Source organism: Heterocephalus glaber, unplaced genomic scaffold, assembly GCF_053883595.1.
Source record: "Heterocephalus glaber isolate CG9 unplaced genomic scaffold, H.glaber_assembly_v1.0 deba00001569, whole genome shotgun sequence".
In the NCBI taxonomy this organism is placed as follows: Eukaryota; Metazoa; Chordata; class Mammalia; order Rodentia; family Bathyergidae; genus Heterocephalus; species Heterocephalus glaber.
Genome location: NW_028258354.1, coordinates 11951981 through 11970588, shown reverse-complemented (window position 1 = coordinate 11970588; position 18608 = coordinate 11951981). Strand labels below are relative to the sequence as shown.

The following is an 18608-nucleotide window of genomic DNA, read 5'->3' as shown; positions in this document are numbered from 1 at the left end:
AGGTTGGGTAACTGTAAATTTCCTATGAGAGAAGCATAGGAGTAAGATCTTTCCCTTCCTTGTTTTCTGAATCTATGCTTGTTATATAACTGTAATACTAATGGAGCCTCTTAACTTCATGCACACAAATTTATGGATTTGGACATTTTTAAGTAAACCCTCATACAATTTGTACAACATCTTAAAATTAACAAAGTATTTTCCTATTATTTATCTTTTTTGATCATCACTGCTGCTGTAAAATAAGTGAATTCATTATTACAGTACAGTGGCAGAACTGTAAGGATTTTAGAGACAGAATCTCCTTATTTTACAAATCAAGAATCTGAAGCTTAAAAATGTATTAGTGAAGACTCTTCATCCCAGGTGGTAAATAGTTAATTCAAACTGGATTAGCAAGAGATAGACCATGTTCACCTTATGTATTGCTAAAATGTCTTTTGTATCATAGCTTGAGGGATGGATGGATGGATGGATGGATGGTTGGAAGACTCTGTCACTATTGTGACTATATTTTCTTCAGTCTTGGTATGATTCAAAGTTCACTTCTTCCAAAATGATGATAGAGTGACAACCCCAGGCTCATAAACTACCATTCCCAGTGGAACCTGGGGATTTCATTTCTAGTCATTCTAAAAGAAATTTTTTGAAATTGCATCTCATCACCCTGTCTTGTAGGACAGACTATTTCTGGACCAGTCCCAGTGGCTAAAGGGATGGAATGCTGGACTTAGTTAGGCCTAATGGGGTAGCCATGGAGAAGTGCCAGCACTGTCACTCACACCGCATGGACTGAGAGAAACACAACAAAAAATCAAGGTGTTACTCTTTAAAGAGGAGCAGGGGGAGTGTTTGATGTTGCACAGTATAAGCAGTTCATATGAATTAAATGACATTTTGTAGAGCATGACTCTGGATTATGAGTATGATGTTCTGAGTTAAAATCCCCCACTACCACTAATGTACTTTTCCAGAATAGTAATTGTATCTTTTCACACCTTTATACTGGGTCCCATTGTGGTGGTCAGCAAGCCTGAAAGAGGTATTCAATAACTTTCATCGATGACTGGACAAGTAGTATGTAACTGCAACAGAAATGTAACTTAAGATTCCTGTCTCCCTGGACAATTGTCAACTTTACCATCTTTTATTTTTATTTGTATTGGTAGATGTTTGCAGTGTGTAATGATTTCATTCCTCATGGGGAGTTGCTGCATGTAGATAACACACCTTAATTCTTTTTTTTTTTTTAATCCACTTACCTTCTCTGCCTTCCTCCTCCCTCCACTTCTTGGTCTCCTTCCTTTTCATAAAGGATCCATTTCCTTATTTTCTGTTATCTAGTTTTCATTTCGCTCCTTATTTATATTTTAGATTTCTCAGATAAGAGAAACCATTCAATATTTAAGCTTGTGTGTCTGACTTATTTCACTTAACATTATGGTCTCAAGGTTCATCGATTTTCTACATTATTGGTGGGAATGTAAACTAGTACAAACATTATGGAAATCAGTATGGAGATCCCTCAAAAACTGAAAATAGAAATTCCATTTGACCCCACTATTCCCCATCTAGGTATCTTCCCATCAGAGTTAAATACATCATTTTACAGTGATATGTGCATACTCATGTTTATAGCACTATAACTCATAAGAGCTAAATCTTAGAAGCACCCGCTATGCCATCAGCAGATGAATAGATGAAGAAAATGTGGTATTTATATATAATGGAGTACTAGTCTGCGGTAAAGACGAATAAATGAGTCATTTGTAGAAAAATAGATGAAACTTTGCTATTTCCCACGTTTAATTTTCCTTTTCATACTTTCTACCATCATTGCTATCGGTGTTATTTGATTAAACTGTTCTAGGGGTGGTGGCATTTGTCATCTACTGCTTGTGTTTTAGTGACCCATAATACATGTTGCTTGTAGGGGTGATAGAGTTTGTCTATTTCATTGTATTCAAAATAATAACTATATCAAGACTTACTCTTCCCTTTTTAAATTTTTTTAGATTTTTACGTATCTATCAGATTTCTTAAAATATTATCGGTACAGTTTTACTTGAGGGAGTAGAGTGGGTTAGGATTGTGGAAACTTGGTTGTTGTGTCTAATCCATGCATTCTTACAGCGGAAAACTTAACTCCTATGGCATAAAATAATGCAAGTCATCACAATAGCAACGAAACTAGCAGAAAGCTCAGTTTGGAGGTCATGGTACAAAGTCCTGTTGAAGATGGGATTACCCACTCTTTTAGCTGTGTGCCAGTACATATAGGAACTTTAAAAGCAGATGCATCCGTCACTTCCGAGTTATATCCCTGACAGGCTGTGATTATGTATGTTAGATCAGAATCTAATCTCAGGATTTGCTACTTCATTCATAGAACAAAAACAGAGAGAATTCTTTTAATTTTAACACCTTGTAACTTTGGCTTTTTCTTTGTTAATTTTGCTACCTCTCCTGAGTGAAAAAAAAACTTGGGTATGTGTTTCTTTGTACTTGGAAAACAACAGAGTCCTTATGAATCATCTTGTCAGGAGAGCCAAGAATAAATCTGAAGTGTGCTTATGGCACATCCCTTCCCCACTTCCCTCCATAAAGAGACAGCATTCAAGAAACATGTTACTTCCAAGGATTTCCTTTTAAAGTGGCAGAATTTTGCTGGTTTTTTTAAGTAATTTGTTGGCTTAATCTTTGTAGGAAGGCTTTAGAAACAGTATTACACATAAAGGACATCTACGAGGGGGGAAACCCACACACATTTATTTATGCAGTGGCAATGTATTGAATACTTGCTATGTACTAGGTGCCATTCCAGGTAATAAATAAGATAGACCAAAAAAATTCTTTACCCTCATTAAAAATAAATAAACCTGGGGCCAGGGAATTAGCTCAGTGGTTTCGCTGGCTGCTGCACAAGCGCAAGGACCAGAGTTCGATCCCTGGCACCAAAAAAAATAAATAAATAAAAATTTAAAAAAAAAACCCTTGGAAGGAAGAAGCAGACAATAAACAAATAAATTATTAAAATAAATAGTGTAGTAGATGGTATTTAGTGGTATGGAAGAAAAGCAAAGCAGGAAATGGTGACAGGTTGGATATAGAAGGAAGTACTGGGAATAGCTTACTTTATCTATCTCTCTTTTAGAAATTTCATTTCATCTGATGTGGTTTCTGTGTACACAGTACCAATCCTCATGATTAGATGCTTTAATTAGTTGTGTTTCTTACCTTCTCAGTGGCATATAAGCCCACAATCACATTTTAGGAATGTGAAAAATGCATGTCCCTTTAAGCTAGCTTTTGTCTATTCTCTTACAATTTGTCTTTTTAATTTTTATTTTAATAACTATAGATAGTTTTCCTATGGGATTTCCCATTTTTCATTATTTTTCAAATAATATATTCATTTCCAATTTATCTGAAAACAGTTGGTCAAAAATAACTGACATAACTCAGATTATATTTTTACCCTAAATTCATGAGATTATTTATATGAGAATACCATTTAATTCAGAGGCAAGTGGAGGTAAACAAAGCTTGACTAGCATTACAAAATTTGAAGAATAATGCTGCCCTCAAAGAACTACTCAAGTGTTCATAAGTGTCAAAACAAATGTTAGCAATAATTGTGAGATGAGTTAGGAGGAAGTATCTCCATGTGAGCACAGCGCACCAGAGCCTAGAATAAGGCAATCAATAAACAAAGCAATCAATAAATATTTGTAAGAGAAAATTCTCATGTGTGATAACCCATGGGCCTGGCCTAGGTGCTGACAATTAGAATGGGATGTGTTGAGAAGGGTTTTAAAGGTGAACTTGAAAGGGGTGGACTGTTGAGGAAGATGGCAATGATGTCAAAGAGGAGAAGCAGGCATCTTGTTGAGGAGAAAATGGGGCACATGGTTTACGTCTAGCCTGAGCTTGTCATGATGGGTGCTGTATATTTTGGAATCAAGGGTCAGTAAGGGTGGCTTTGAGATAAACAGATCTGGTTTATGATCAAGATCGGGGGCCAAAGTACAGAACAGAGGTCATTTCTGGCACTTGGGAGTAGACTAAATGCTGGAAAAGGTGGCCAAATAGTGTAATAAAACCAAGGGAAAATGACATCATTTAGGGCCAAGAGAAAGAAGAGACATGAGAATAGGAAACAGTTGTGGGAGTTGAAGGGGTAGGATGGATTATCCCATTGTGATCTAAAAGATTTCATTGAGAAGGGATCGTTTTAATTGTTAATCCCAGTCTCCACATCCTTGTGATTTTTCTTACTGAAGTAATTAATCCATGCTCATTAAATGGAGCCAATGTAAGGAAGAATGTGGGCTCTGGGACCAAATGCCAGGTTGTACAATTGTATTGCCTATGAAATATATAATGATCAATAAAGCCTTTTACTGTTCTTTGTGCCTAGAATACAAGTAATTGAAACAACCCTAGAAATAACTTTTGCCATTTTACAAATGAAGAACAAAGAGGTTAAAGAACTTGCTCAAGGTCACACAGCCATTTAATGATAAATGCAGGACTCAAGTCAGACACTGAGCCTACAGCCTGTGCTGTTAGCCACTCACTGTCCTCTCCTTACACAATGGCTCTTTAAGTCATTAGATTTAACCTTGCCTCTTGGGGGGACAATTTCTAGCAAGTCTCCTCTCATACTGCAGTTCTCAATTTCTACATATGTCATTTAAACATTTCCCACCAGGTGCTTTTAGTTGACAAATGTCTAAGCTTCTTACATTCCTCTAGCTCTGTTGACCACCTCATGTGAAGCAGAGGCACAGTGAAGGGCATCAGAGCCCAGACTAGATAAGCAAATAACACATGGAGTGTGCATTATGCCCCCTCTTTTATATCACAACACACTGGAGGCTCAGAGCCACTAAGTGCATTTTAATCACCCTAGATTTGCAAGAGCTTGTCCTAATAACATTTCCTAAAGGGCATCATTACTTCTACAAAAAATATTTTCTTATAGAATATTTGTAAAGAAAATGCCTAATAAATCTTGTCTTGGACAATTGCACCAAATATTGATTTCCTTAGACTTGTGTCAGCAGATTCAGTCTTGCTTTTCTGTAATAGTCCTGAGCTCCCTATAGGTGAGATCTGTTTGGAGACCTCCTTTCTTAACTGTTCTTAACATGTGAGCTCAGATTGGCACTCGCCATGAATTAAGTAGCAGACAGTGGTCACAAGAATTGTAACATGTTTGATGGTCATAGTTGTTTTCATTATCTTGAAAGGGAAAATAAAAGTGGCTGATTATAATAACTTAAGGATAAGTTGACATACTTGTCCATAGGAGCTGAGAAGAGCCTAGGGTTGGGGCTACCTTTTGAGACCTTTAAGAACATAATGTTCAAAATACCCTGAATATTTGAGAAATGCCTCAGAGTTATTTAGCTGTGGAGAAAAAAAAATCAGTATATTCAGTACTAGCCAGTTCAAGATGTCCTGTTTAAATAATGACCTAAATATGTTATACATTTTCAAGCAATTGCATTCGAAGAAAACAGAAGGCAGTAGTTGAAAACAAGTACCCAAATAAGATCCATCAAGCACACTTTGTAACAGATTTGTTAGATAAGTTGAAGTGAGAAAGAAAGTGCAAATTATTGTAGTACTTCAATCAAGTTGATTCTTGTGATATCAAATAATGGGGTATTTTGCACAGAATTAATCCTATTGCTGTGTTTTGTTATTGTTGTTGCTCCTTGTTGTTGTTGTTGTTGTTTGCAAGGCTGGGGATTAAAACCAGGACCTAAGAGCACACTTGGCAAGTGCTCTACCACTGATCTATACCCCAGTCCCTCACTGGAGATGAAGATGTTATACAGAAGAATGAGTAAAATGGAAGAGAATCAAAAGGATAAGAAAAATTAAGAAAATAAAATAATGGCCTGTGTGTATCCACTCACTGATGTCCTGTACAACACTTTGTTATTAAGAACATGTAGGGATCCTTGAGCCAATGAGAAAGTTTTGTTTTGGTTGTCTCATTTTGATTTTTGTCCATACTTCCTCCTACCCCATCCTATGAGGAAATCGGTATCATACTATCAATGGTGGTGATATTAAAAATATTTTAAAACTGGCATGACAAAGAGATAAACCCTGCAGAAGGGACAGCTGTGCTAAACACTTGGTACATGATGGTCTGATACCAAAAGGCTACTGTCTTACCTGTCTTTTGATCCTAGCTCTTTTGATTACTGTTTCTGGACAAGTTAGCTGTGCTTCAGACTGACATGAGCATAGTGGGCAGGGGAGACAGGAATAGTGTAAGCGTAGATTCATTTTTCTCCTGCCTGTCATAAAATGTAACTGTACTCAGAGAAGTTCTTTGTCCATTTTACTACCCCTCTCCATAATCTGGATCACATTTTTCTTTCAGTGGAAAGGAAACATTGGGAAAGCACAGAATAAAAAGAATTTTCAGCCAAGCGAGAAAGAAGCTTTGTTTTTTCTTGTTCTTTACCATTTATCACATGAGTGACCTTGGTGAAATACACTGTTTCCGAGAACCAGTTTCCTTATCTGGAGCAAAGAGCCACCAATAATACATTACGTGTGAAAGTGCTTTGTAATCTGTTAAATTCTATATAAACATAGCATACTTGCATTATATCTTAGGCCAGTTCATGTTTTAAAGAAACTTTGAAATAAATTATCATTTTATGGGATTAATATTCCCCAAATCCAGCAAACCCACATTTTCATATGGGGAGGGCTTTTGAAGTGTTTTAAAAGGGTAAACCACTTGAATTAACTTACTCTTCTCTGGATCTTAACGAAGCTGTTAGATACATATTTTGTACCATTTTACTTCTTTTGCATTTCCATAGTCCTACCTGGTGACTCTTAAAGAGTATGTTGTAAAGTTTGAGCTATGTGGAAAATTGAACCATCCTGGTTAGTCAAGACATGCACTTATAGTGTATGTCCGAAGGCATACTCTCATTAACCTTGTGGCCGAGAAATGTCCATCGCTCTCCTCAGAGGGGGTTCATGTTAGGAGACTCCTGTTAGGAGCTGCCTTGGTCACGGGGCCTTTGGCCTAAGATAGGTAGGTTGTGAGGGAGAAAACATGCACTTTTAGGAGGCACGTTGCCAGCACTGAATTTTAGGATCTGAGGCTAAGCTTATGTTCGGCAAAGAGAGGACAAAAGGTTTAAGGCAAGAAGGCTGACTGGGAATGGCTCCCAGGGATATCTGAGCACTAGAGAGACCAGACATGCCAGAAAAGGACTGTTTCTAGAGTGTCATTTCTGGAGCTGAGTCTGAGCTGGCTATCAGGATATATGTGGATTGGCTTCACCGTATCCAAGGAGAAAAAGAAAAATCCCCTAGGTTAGGCCCTCAGAAACCTTTTAAAATACCCCAGGAAGGGTTATGATTTCTGAAGAAAAAGAGGACATTTTAACAGTTCTGAAGGTCTTTCTTGGGACCAGAGGACAGAGCTTTTTTTAAAAAAAAAAAAAATTGGATATGCTAGTAAAGGAGAGAGGGATATTTGATAATTTTACCCTTAAGGAGGAAGCAAATTAGATCTAAGTTTGCATAACAGCAGAGGGGAAAGAGATTCCTGTATGATTTTTTTTAATTTTATTTGAATACACATTAATAAAATGGACCAGAGTGGTATGTTCCATGGGCAAGATTTTACTAATACTATTTGACAGCTGCATATTCTGAGGGCCTGGATTTTAGAAAAGATGTTAGATTTTGGGAAGGATCTTGAAGGGAGCTAACTATAAATATTTATCTTGCTTTAGGTAACCCATTTCTGTAGCACTGAGGTATATTTCTGTTTAGAAGCAAAAAATATCTAAGAGGCTAAAATATTCCCAAAGATATTCTGAAAGGGATGGAAATGACAAGGGTTGGAATCCAAAATAGTTATATGCTAATTGGAACTATTACAAACATTAGGTTCTGAGCTACAATCCATTTAAGATTGGGTTTCCTATTGATTAGTGATGGTTGATTGCTTTAGCTAGACCATCCCTGGTAAGGGAATTCTGTTCTTTTAAAAAAACTTTAAATAGGGCTGGGGATTTAGCTCAGTGGTTTTGTTGCCTCCTGTGCAAGAGCAAGGACCCGAGTTCGATCCACAGTACCAAAAAAAAAAAAAAAAACTTTAAATAGATGCTTATGATATTTAGCTGGTTTTCAAACACAAGTGATTTTTCTGTTGTTCTTGAAATAGAAAGCATATGCTTCAGATCAGTCTATTGTACATGTTTCGGTTAATACGGAATTTATGAATGAAGAGGAACAAGATCTATCTCTAAATTTGGAATATTGGAAGTTATTTTAGAAACCAGCCTGAGAGGTTTTTTTTAAAACAACCTGAAGAGTACAGAATAAAACTATATGAATAATTCATACAGTTCTAGAAATATTAATCAAATAGTTTAGACAGTGATATGTCTTTTCATTTTGACTAATTGACTTTTTAAAAAATTTCCTGGCCAATTGAATGTTTGTGTTAACTCCTGTGGGAGATTCCTAGATTTTGATTAAAATTCCATACCAAATGTCAGTTTGTATTGACTATATCGTGAGTAGGCTGGTGCTGACAGCTGAAGAAACGTGCTCCGCCTTCTTGTCACTTTGTGAATGGATTGTGAAGGGTTTGTTAATTTGCTCTTCACTCCAGTGGAGCAGATACTCGTGAATATCTGCTATGTCGCAAGACCATTTCATTTGCATAATGAGAAGAATGGTTTGAAGGAGGATTGTTTGAGAATAGGACAATAATGTACATTAAAAATAGAAATACTTGGCCTTGTTTGCTTTTATTCCTGATATCTTTAGAAACAGTCTTGCCTGTGTTGCTTTCCAGCCAGGACCTTTTTTGGAAGGGTGATTAAAGGGGTTGGGACTTCAGCTGCCTGCTGCTCCTTCCTGCTTGAGCCCTTTCCCTTATCCCTTCCTGTATCCATGCACAAACCTACACTACTTTGACCCTCTTAGATTTTAAAGTCCCAAATGGATTTTTCTGACTCTATCTATAAGCAAAAATATGATTCTCTCCTAAATCCCAAAGATAAACTACTTCCCTCCTTTGCCTTTTTTTTTTTTTTTTGGTTGTTGATGTATATGATGCATACATTTTTTCCTCAAATAAGAGTACAGAATTTCACATTAAATGAAACCTATAAAGGATACTGATTGATGCTGAGAAGGAAAGGAGTAGTAGCAGCCGAATTGGCTGGAATGCATAGCCTTTGCCTGAAACAGAATGCACTGCACAGTGCTTAGCATTAGATTTATGGAATGGCTCCTCTCTCAGCGTTGTCCCTGCTTTACACAATTTGGTGCTTTGTTGCTATCGAAACAGCCTTACTTTCTAAGCCATTGTGATTGTGCAGGGGGAGGAGGCTGTGGCGGGCAGAGTGGTAGTAGTAGTGAATGACACAGCTTTGCTAGATGACATGTAGCAGACCTCTGCATCAGCCAAGAGGAATTAAGCTTTGTCACTCCCCACTGGGACTACCTTTCTCCTGGAATGTGCGCAAGGAATTCATATGCTGCTGCCGCTGCAGCCACCAGAGCAGAGCCCTGAGTACACTTTGCCAGAGAAAGCAGTGAGCAAGAATGATAGCTGTCTCTTTTAAATGCCGCTGTCAAATTCTGAGGCGACTTACTAAAGGTATTGTGCTTTCCTTATTCACTCAGCGAGTCTGTTGCAGCATCCTATAAACACAGTTTAATGATTTTTACTTTCAAATATGACTGCCTTTACAATTTACTCTCGGCAACAAAGAACTGAAAGATATATATAAATATATAAATATATGGATTCAGCTTTGCTTTCTGTCCATACATCCTGGCTGTGTTTATGCTGAAATCATGAAACTAGCTTGTGTGATTTTTTTTTTTTAAACAACTTCATTTCTTGCTGAAAAGAAAATGTGTTTGGGTCCAGTGCTGAAGTTATTATGGGAAACCGTCATTTTGCATGCTGATTAACTGGTCAAGAGGGGTCAAGTGTGCATTCCTGTCCCTTCTATCATACATGTACTAAATGCAGCTGGCAGTGTCAGGACTCACACAGCTGGTGAACCCACAGAATAATTGTTTATTTTATTAATTTCCAACATTTCACAAGCTTTTTCCCAAGATAGCTTGTTTTTGTGTTAGAATTACATGTTCAAAAATACAGGTATTTTGAAATGCCTGTGTGATGTCTGAAGAAGTTTATTTCAAAGTGAAAATCATTGCTCTATATCTTAGTATCAAGAATTATTGACTTGAGAATGTCTCTCTTAGAACTCTAAAATATTAATTAAATCTCTCTGTAATATTTATAATATATTTTACTTTGAAATCACTATAGCTGTTATATCTCATTTACTTTTTATGCCTTCTATTGCAAAGTTAGTGGCTGGCTGTTTTAAAAATCAAGATAGATAGATAGATAGATAGATAGATAGATAGATAGATAGATTCTCTTGCATTATTTCCTTTAGATAGAGTCTTCTTTAGAGAAAGTATATTATTAAGAAAGAAAAACTCTACTGTGAATAAAAGTATGTAGATGTAAATGCCTTTCTTTTCCAGCCTGTAATAGAGTACTGTCAAGTAATTAATGGATGTAATTATGTTCTAGAAGCTCTGAACCTATAAATATGTTAATGGATGCTATTTCTATCAATTTAGCTTGACATATCAGAGTTCTTTGATTGCCAGCAGTGCAGCTAAAAATGCTATTAATATTTTATTTGGCAGAAGAATGAACACAAAGGAAATAGTGATAAATAGATCTGGAGTATAACAGGAAAGAGAATAAATACTATATACCAACTTACCAAATGCATTTGTAAGTTGTGTGGATAGCAGAGTGAATTCTTTAAAAGGCTTCTTGGGAGAATATAGGAAAGACTATCTTTTAAATTAGACTGTTAGCATGGGGCTATAAATTCTTTTTTCACTTTATTCTATACAATTGGTACAAATGTACAATTTTTTAATAAATAACAATTAAGAGGCTACTCTTTGTGTTACAGGTTTGGATAAGACTTGTAAAAGATAGGTTTCTTAGTCTAAAAAGTTTGCTAGCTGATTTTGATATCCAGAAGATGATGCTCTTCTTATGTCATAATCATAAAACAATCAATATTTTCTATTCATGTGTATCAGAAATTCTCTTATAAGTTCTACATACTAAGAAGAGGGTGAGCCCAATTTTTACTTCTTATCACTACTTTTAACTTTTTCCAGTTTTTTGAATCTTAAGGAAGCATTAATCTCTTCAAGTGAAAGGAGATTGAGTTGTTAAAACTCTAGACAGTTGAGGAAAGTATTGACATTTTCTTTGTAGTTTTTACTTTACTCCCCCATCTTTATATCTGCTCTATTTGCTACTTAGCAAAAGACAGCCAATTCATGACTAAAATAAAATCTCAATGTGGAATCAATTTGCTCCAATTGGGCTCCTCTTTGTGTTTGGCTTGATATTCAAATGCTCGCAAAAATGTGTTTGAGTAATGGAATGCTTTACCTTGCCATCAGTGGACTGTCTTATCGAAGTTCAAGTCTCAACAATGCTATCTGTTGTTCCAAAGTGGATTCACTAAGTCCCAGAACCCCATTCCCACCAATGGTGGTAATTTATTAGGCTGTGATACATATAACTGAAACCTTAAATTCCCCCCTGTTTGGTATTTCAGATTGGAGATGGATACATGCTTCAGTGGAGTTTCTTCCCTGTCCCATTCTCCCTACCCACACAACACCCACACCCTCACCCTCTACACCTAAACACACTCATCTCTTTATCTCCTTTGCAAGCTGCACCTGATATGCATTCTTCCAGATACTTAGCACAGTGCCCTGAACCTAGGAGGTGCTTAGAAAATGTCTGTTAAAATGAACTGTGTCTATCTAGTTGAAAGTAGTAGGACATGTGAATTTTCTGGAACTTTTTAGGAAATGCTTCAAGAACTTTATTAGAACCCTTGTAGCTAAAATCTTACCTGGATTTTAGAAGGGAAAATGTTCACTTCATGTCTTTGAAACTACTTTGCTATTTGTGGTTGATGTTACCCATCAGAAATCAATATGACAGTTGCAATATTTTTCTAATTTTCTGAAGAAGAAAATGATGCAATTAAAAGAAAACTATTTTCTTACAAATATCCTCATTGTTAATATTTGCTGTTTTTATATTCACTGTATCTGTTTATTCATTTAACAAATTCCTATTCAGTACCTACTATGTACTAGACACTGACATTTTTGCACTGGAATCTTGGGCTGGGACATTTTATAGATATATTAAGCATTTTAAATCAATTTGTTGTTGAACAATAAACATTTTTATTTATTGAAGTATAATTTTGAAAAATCTACAGAATATACATTTTGTAGACAAACCCTTGGGTCACCCTCACATGAATGCATGACCCACAGTATTAGAGCAGACCATGTTTCAGGTGAACTTAGCACTTTTCAAATTTGGAAACTGAATCTTTTTCTTATTAAGGCTTCAAGTAACTGTTTCAGTTATTTTGCCTTTTAATGCCCCTGCCAATATATAGCAAGAAGAAAATAGCCTTTGCCCAATCCATTACAACAGGAACATTGAATCACCAAAAACCAACTACTGTCAAAAGTATTCTTTTGCGCCTAATATTGAAATCCAGAGAAGACATGCCACTGCCCTTCCCCACTCCCTCTAGAGTGAAACACATCTGCTGATTACCTCGCCTTGCAGCCAAATCCAAAAATAACATTTTCTCAGCTTCCCAGCCACATCTGACAAAGGAAGTTTCTTGTGGGAGTCAAGCTAGGCTCCTGGTGGCTACCTGTCCAGCAGCTTACCTGTGAGAGTCCTGCTGGGGGCTACAGCACTGCAGGAGAAGAGAATCTGGGCTAGAGAAGGGAATCTACTCTCATGGCTCCTGCAGGCTTTGTTCTTTTTCACTTGTCATGATGTCATTACTTTTCTTTGAGACAGGTTGGCCTTGTATGTAAAGAAACATTTTCTGTTGTGATAACTTGTGAGACTTCACTTCCTTCCTCTCAGGCAGTACTGTTTTTAGTTCAGAGATCTAGATTTCTCATGCTCTGCTGGCTGTGGCATTTTACATCCACATGCTTTATTCTACCAGTGTCAACAACAGCCAATTAATATTTACTGACATTTCACAGGGAGCATGGCTCTGATCATCTTTTATGTTTTTTGTTATCTACTGCATCTCCCTATTTTCTCCACACAGGCTCAAAACTCATGTCCCAAATCTCTGCCTTGATGTTAGTATAAATTTAAAATTTCTTCATCACAGCTGGACTTACTGTCATTTTATTTTTAAATTTTCCTTCACATTCTCTCTCTTTCCAAACACACATATGGCCTTGAATCCAATTAACTATCCCGGCATCTTTCCCATTAGGTTACTCCAGCCAGTCCTGTTGACTTTCATCCCAACCTGGTGTCAGAGTGAGATGTTTGTGGCCAGCATCCAACTGCTCCCTGCTGTGTATTCTACTTTTCTTCTCCTTTCCTTTCTGTCTCCTCCCTGGTTTCCCCTCCCAACCTCAATATTTTTCCTTCTTTTCTGCTGCCTAGGCACATATGGGTATTGTTTTATCCACAGGCACTGAGTAAAATTATAGGGCTGTGCGTTTTGTTCATACTCACATTTTCTTCTTTTCAGTCCTTAATCTATACATGTGCCCCAACCGTGGAATCATCATGCTTGAAAGGGAAGGTCAGGCATTAATCTAGGACTTCTCTCTAGGGAGAGCTGAAACTCAACCATCATAGTCAGCCAGCAATATTATTCTTAATTCTCTCCACCAAGAACAATCTCTGGTTATCTTTCAAGGGACTATTCAGGTCACCTCTGACTCATTTTAAACTGAGATTCTTTGATGCTCAGCCAGTGTTTAAAATTCTGCTATTCAGAAAATCATTTCCTATGTGTAATTTCAATCAAATGCAAGAATTTATTTAATTTGTCTTAATGGAAGGAGAAATGTATTTCTGCCTTTTCTGGTCTGCAAAATCTCTTAATTCAGCAACTCTGTATCAGTCATTGAGTGCAGTGTCATGGTCTAAGCATGATGGCTTCTTTTTTCATAGCCTCAAATTTTCTGTTCAGGTCCCGCCACACTTTCCCATTCGCCTGGGTCTTGCCTCATGGCTCCTTCTGCTTTCTCTTCTAATGGCTCCTTATCTACTCAGTGGTATGATTCTGATTTGATTTTCATCTAGGTTCTTTCTGCTGGGTCTCATTTCTCCTGTCTGTCTATCCTCATCCCTTCTGCTAACCCTTGCTGGCCTCCTCTGTCAGTTCTGCCATCTGGAACAGCTTGACTGTATCTCTCCACCTCATTAACTTTCCTTCACTCTTGAAATATCACCTGAAAACATATCCTGTCTCTTTTACCTCTCCCCTTAGTTTCACACCATCCAGGCCATTTTACTTATTTGTCATTCTAGCCAGTAAACCTTTCTAAATAGCTTGCACTTAAAAGATGTTTCAAAAGAATGAGACTATCTTATTTTGTTGGAGTTTGATTTATTGCTAGAGCATGGATTATACTTCTCTCTCAAATACAGAGACTTCATGTGAATAGGAGAATTTTGAAACACGATCCCAGGCAGGTGTTGTTCTCAAGCAAGTGCTGAGGATGGTGTTGGCTATGTGTGATGGATTTCTTGCTGTGCTTCTGGACCAGTACTTTGAGGGGATTTAGATTGAATAGTGGCTTGGCCTGCTTTACTCCCTAGTGATCTGAAGTTTTTTCTTTTATAAAACTTGTTAGGCTTAACATAGTGGCATCTCTGTTTCTCCTCCATCTTCTGAATAGGAATTCAGTGCTAGAATGCTTTACCTCCTTCTGGGAGATATGCTTCCTTCAGATGAAATACTTGCCTTCATCTTGTATGAACCCCATATGAATCAAAAAATTCAGCTCCTTCTGATATGATTGAGGCTGATCAGGAAGAAAAAGCTGGTTTATTTCAAGGAAAAGGAAAGCCATTTTAGGACAAGTATCCTAATTTATTAACTTGTACACTTTGGAAAAGTGTTCAGGAGAAAGAAAAGTAGACAGCTCACATTTATTGAACATTACTATGTACTAAGCACTATTCCCAACACTTTTCATGTACTAACTCATTTAACACTTGCAACAATATTATTGTTATTACTGCCATCATACAGGTGAAGAGAGCAGAGGTTTAGAGAAGTTAAAGGACATTTCTAAGTTCATAGAGTTTGGAGAAGATGTGGAGCCAATACCCAACATTTCACTTTTACCACTACTTATTCTACATGAAGAGAAGGGAAGGAGAACCTCAGACCGTGAGAAAAATAAAAAGGAATCCACCAAAGCTTTGTGAATCTCCCAGCATCCACATGGCATGAGAGGAACAGGATAGACTTGAAATAGACAACAGAATAGACAATGTGTTATCCTGTCTCAGTCTCCCCTGTTACATGTGTAGCAAAAAGAAAACATAACAATAATAATAATAATAATACCAATAATAACCCCTTTATCCTCACTGAATCTCAATTTTTTCATCTGTAATTCAAAAAATCACTTATGAAAACAATTTCATCTGGTTGTATGCTCATATTAACTAACAAGATTATTTAACTTTCTGTTGCAGTTAATTTATTTGAATTTTTTATTGCAGTGAGTTCACTTCATTCTGGCAGAAATACATATATTTTGATAATTTCCAGTCATTTCAGAGAGGGTAAATATGTGCTTTCTTCTGAAAAAATGGTATTCTATTTTTTTTAGGATTCAGAGTTTAGAATCCATTTTTTATTTAATCTTAGCATTGTTTTGCCAAAATACATAAGAATTTTATGTTAAACTTGAACTTAATATTCTATACTTTATTAAATCTACAGGAGAAAATACTGTTTGCTAAATTTCTTGTGTAATTACTTCATTAAAGTTTCAATATCTTGCAAGCAAAACCATGCATGCAGATGTTTATTACATGTGTCTTAAAGAACGTTACGTTCTCTTTTGAATAGAAAGTGAATCTTCCACCTTGCCATTACAGAAGCAATAAAGTGGTCCCAGTCAGTAAAGGTTAGGTCCCAGTCACCTAAATTCAGCCAAAGTTTCTTGGGTTATGAGAAAATGAAAAAAGTGCTCTTATTAATTATTCAAAACAGATTATTAGCTAGCTAAATATGTGAAGAATATGTAAGTAAAATTTGTGCTAAGAAAATTTCTGCCCCATTTGTAAAATAAAGGCTAATTTTAACAAAAGACAAAACAATGTCATTATAGATAGGTTAATAATGTTATGATGGAAGCCAAAACAAGTTGATTTACAATTTTTCCATGTACTTTTAAATATTATTATCATTATTATTATTATTATCATTATTTGTTGTATTAGGGATTAGACTCAGGGCCTTTGCACTGAGGTATATCTCCAGCCCTTTTTACTTTGAGTCAGAGTCTTACTAATTTGCTTAGCCTGTACTTGAACTTGGAATTTTCCTGCCTCACCCTCCTAGAGTGCTGAGATTACAGGTTAGCACTATGATTTCCTTTTTTTTTTACTTTTTAAAAAATTGGTTATACAGATTAGGTTTTTACATGCATATAACATACTTTGATCATTTTCACACCCCATTACCCTCCATGCCTTCCTCTTCCCCCTAATTTCACATTGGTGTGAGTGTGTATGTTTTACACATGTTCATCCCACTATCATCCACATGGTTTTTATAAGACTTAAAATTTCACTATATTTGCCATACTTCTCTTCCCAATATTCTAGTCATTTGTGCATGTTAACTCACACTTATCACAGGATAATGTGACTGTGGGGTTTTCCATTTTTATCATAATTTACATCTCTCTCTAGTTTGTCTTCAGATTTTCCCTCTAATAAATGATTCAAAGTTGTATGACTTTAAAGAAGTTTTTTTGTGTGCTTTAAATGTTTGCCTGTGTGTATTTTCATTTGCAAGTCACCTTATGCATGCATAAGACACATACTCCACACATTTTGTGCAAGACTTTTTAAGAAACCAAGGTGGCAAATAGAAAAATCAATGAGAAAAGTGGTCTATGCATGCTACAATATCCAAAAGCAAAGTGAGGATGAGAGATCGAGGTGAGAAGCTGTCATTCAGTTTTGTAAGTGGGTCATTGCTGACATTTGAGACACCTGGTTGGATGGAATAGTCATCTCCCAAACAAAACTGTAAAGGTTTCAGACACATCCAAGGGCCCTGGGCATGGTCTGTTCTCCTTGGAAGGCTGCAGGAAAGGCTGGCTGGAGTGGGCAGTGGGGCAGAAGACAGGGCTACAGGGAATAGGGAAGAGGTTTAACCCTGTATTTTAGAGGAAAAAGCCAATAGAGGGGCAAAACTTTAAAATGCAAAACAGAGGAGGGATGATTCCTAAACAAGGCAGTTCAGGGACAGGGGATGAGACTGGGAGGCAGACAAAGTCACCCGAGGTGAACAGGAGCAGCCTCCAATCTGAGACAGGAAGAATAGCAGAAAGATTTTCAGACAGACATTAAAGAAATGAAGCTAACTTGATTTTCTGAGTTAATCAGCCGAAGACTCTAAAAACACATTTTTATGAGCTCCTTGTCCAGGAGTTTCTAAGTTTTCCTTCAGCATTAGAATCTTGGGAAAAGAATTTTAAATTTTAAATCTTGGGAAATTTTTAAAAAATGTAATGGGGATGGATCCCCAGAGATTAAGATTTAACTGGGTTGGATCATAGAACTGTGCTTTAGAATTTTATCCAAACTCCCAAGCGTTTCCACTGTGTGGAGTTGAGCCACTGACCTAATTAGGCAGCTTGATAAAGTCTTCATAGAGACTAAGCCTTTTGAATCAGACACATTTCATCCAGAGGCAAGCTCAGGAATTCTGCTCAACCTCTGAGAGGGAGAAGATGGGTAGTTATAAGGGCTGGAGCTGCTGCAGCCTGCCTGTGTCTTTGACAGCAGAGTTTCACATGGAAACAGAGCCTTAGAGACACCATGCCTGAGTGTTATTGCTTAAACCTCTGAGCAAGAACTATCATTAAGTGAGCTCTGAGCTCTCCTCGACTTCTTCATTTATGTCAGCCAGTGCATTTCTCCAACACCTAAGCTTAGCAGAGCCATATCTTCTGACATTTGCAATCAAAAGAGGCTGGGTATGGGTTATGACACAGTTGCATTCTAAGTTTTCATAAGACTTTTAAGATTAAGTTTAAAAATGACAATTCATAAACATTTGTTAAGTCCACTCCTGAATCAATCCTGTTCCACAGGGCACAGTGTGAACACCAGCACAGCCTCAGCAAACTTGGGGCCCCAGCTCTGTGCTATGAAGACCACTTCTGCTTTGGGGATTTCCAGTGGATCATTTTGTTCTGTGGTCCACTTCTCAAATCATCAACCCTACATCCGTTTAAACTAGAAAAAAATGTCCAAGTATGGATGAAAAGAAATATTTTATTTTCACGTGACTTTTCTTACTATTTAGGGATCTGTTAGATCTGGAATGTGGTTTAGATCTGAGGTATCCCCCAAGAGCCACATGTGCTCATAGGTCGGAACATTTGGAAGGTGACTGAATTATGGGGTGGTACAG

The 18608-nt window shown here is 36.9% G+C and overlaps 1 protein-coding gene across 15 annotated transcripts in view; it reads left to right on the top strand.

The window, feature by feature from the left end:
- Window positions 1-18608, top strand: part of Grip1 (glutamate receptor interacting protein 1) — a 661025-nt gene that overhangs the window by 384386 nt on the left and 258031 nt on the right. For 2 of the 15 annotated variants that reach the window (XM_087192380.1, XM_087192374.1), the window contains exon 1: window positions 3355-9670. The exons of 12 other annotated variants lie outside the window; for them this stretch is intronic. In XM_087192380.1, the coding sequence (XP_087048506.1) occupies window positions 9616-9670 (55 nt within the window). In that variant the 5' untranslated portion in view covers window positions 3355-9615. Of the gene's footprint in view, window positions 1-3354; window positions 9671-18608 lie in introns of those variants that run through there. One more of the 15 variants, XM_087192382.1, reaches the window with a different exon arrangement.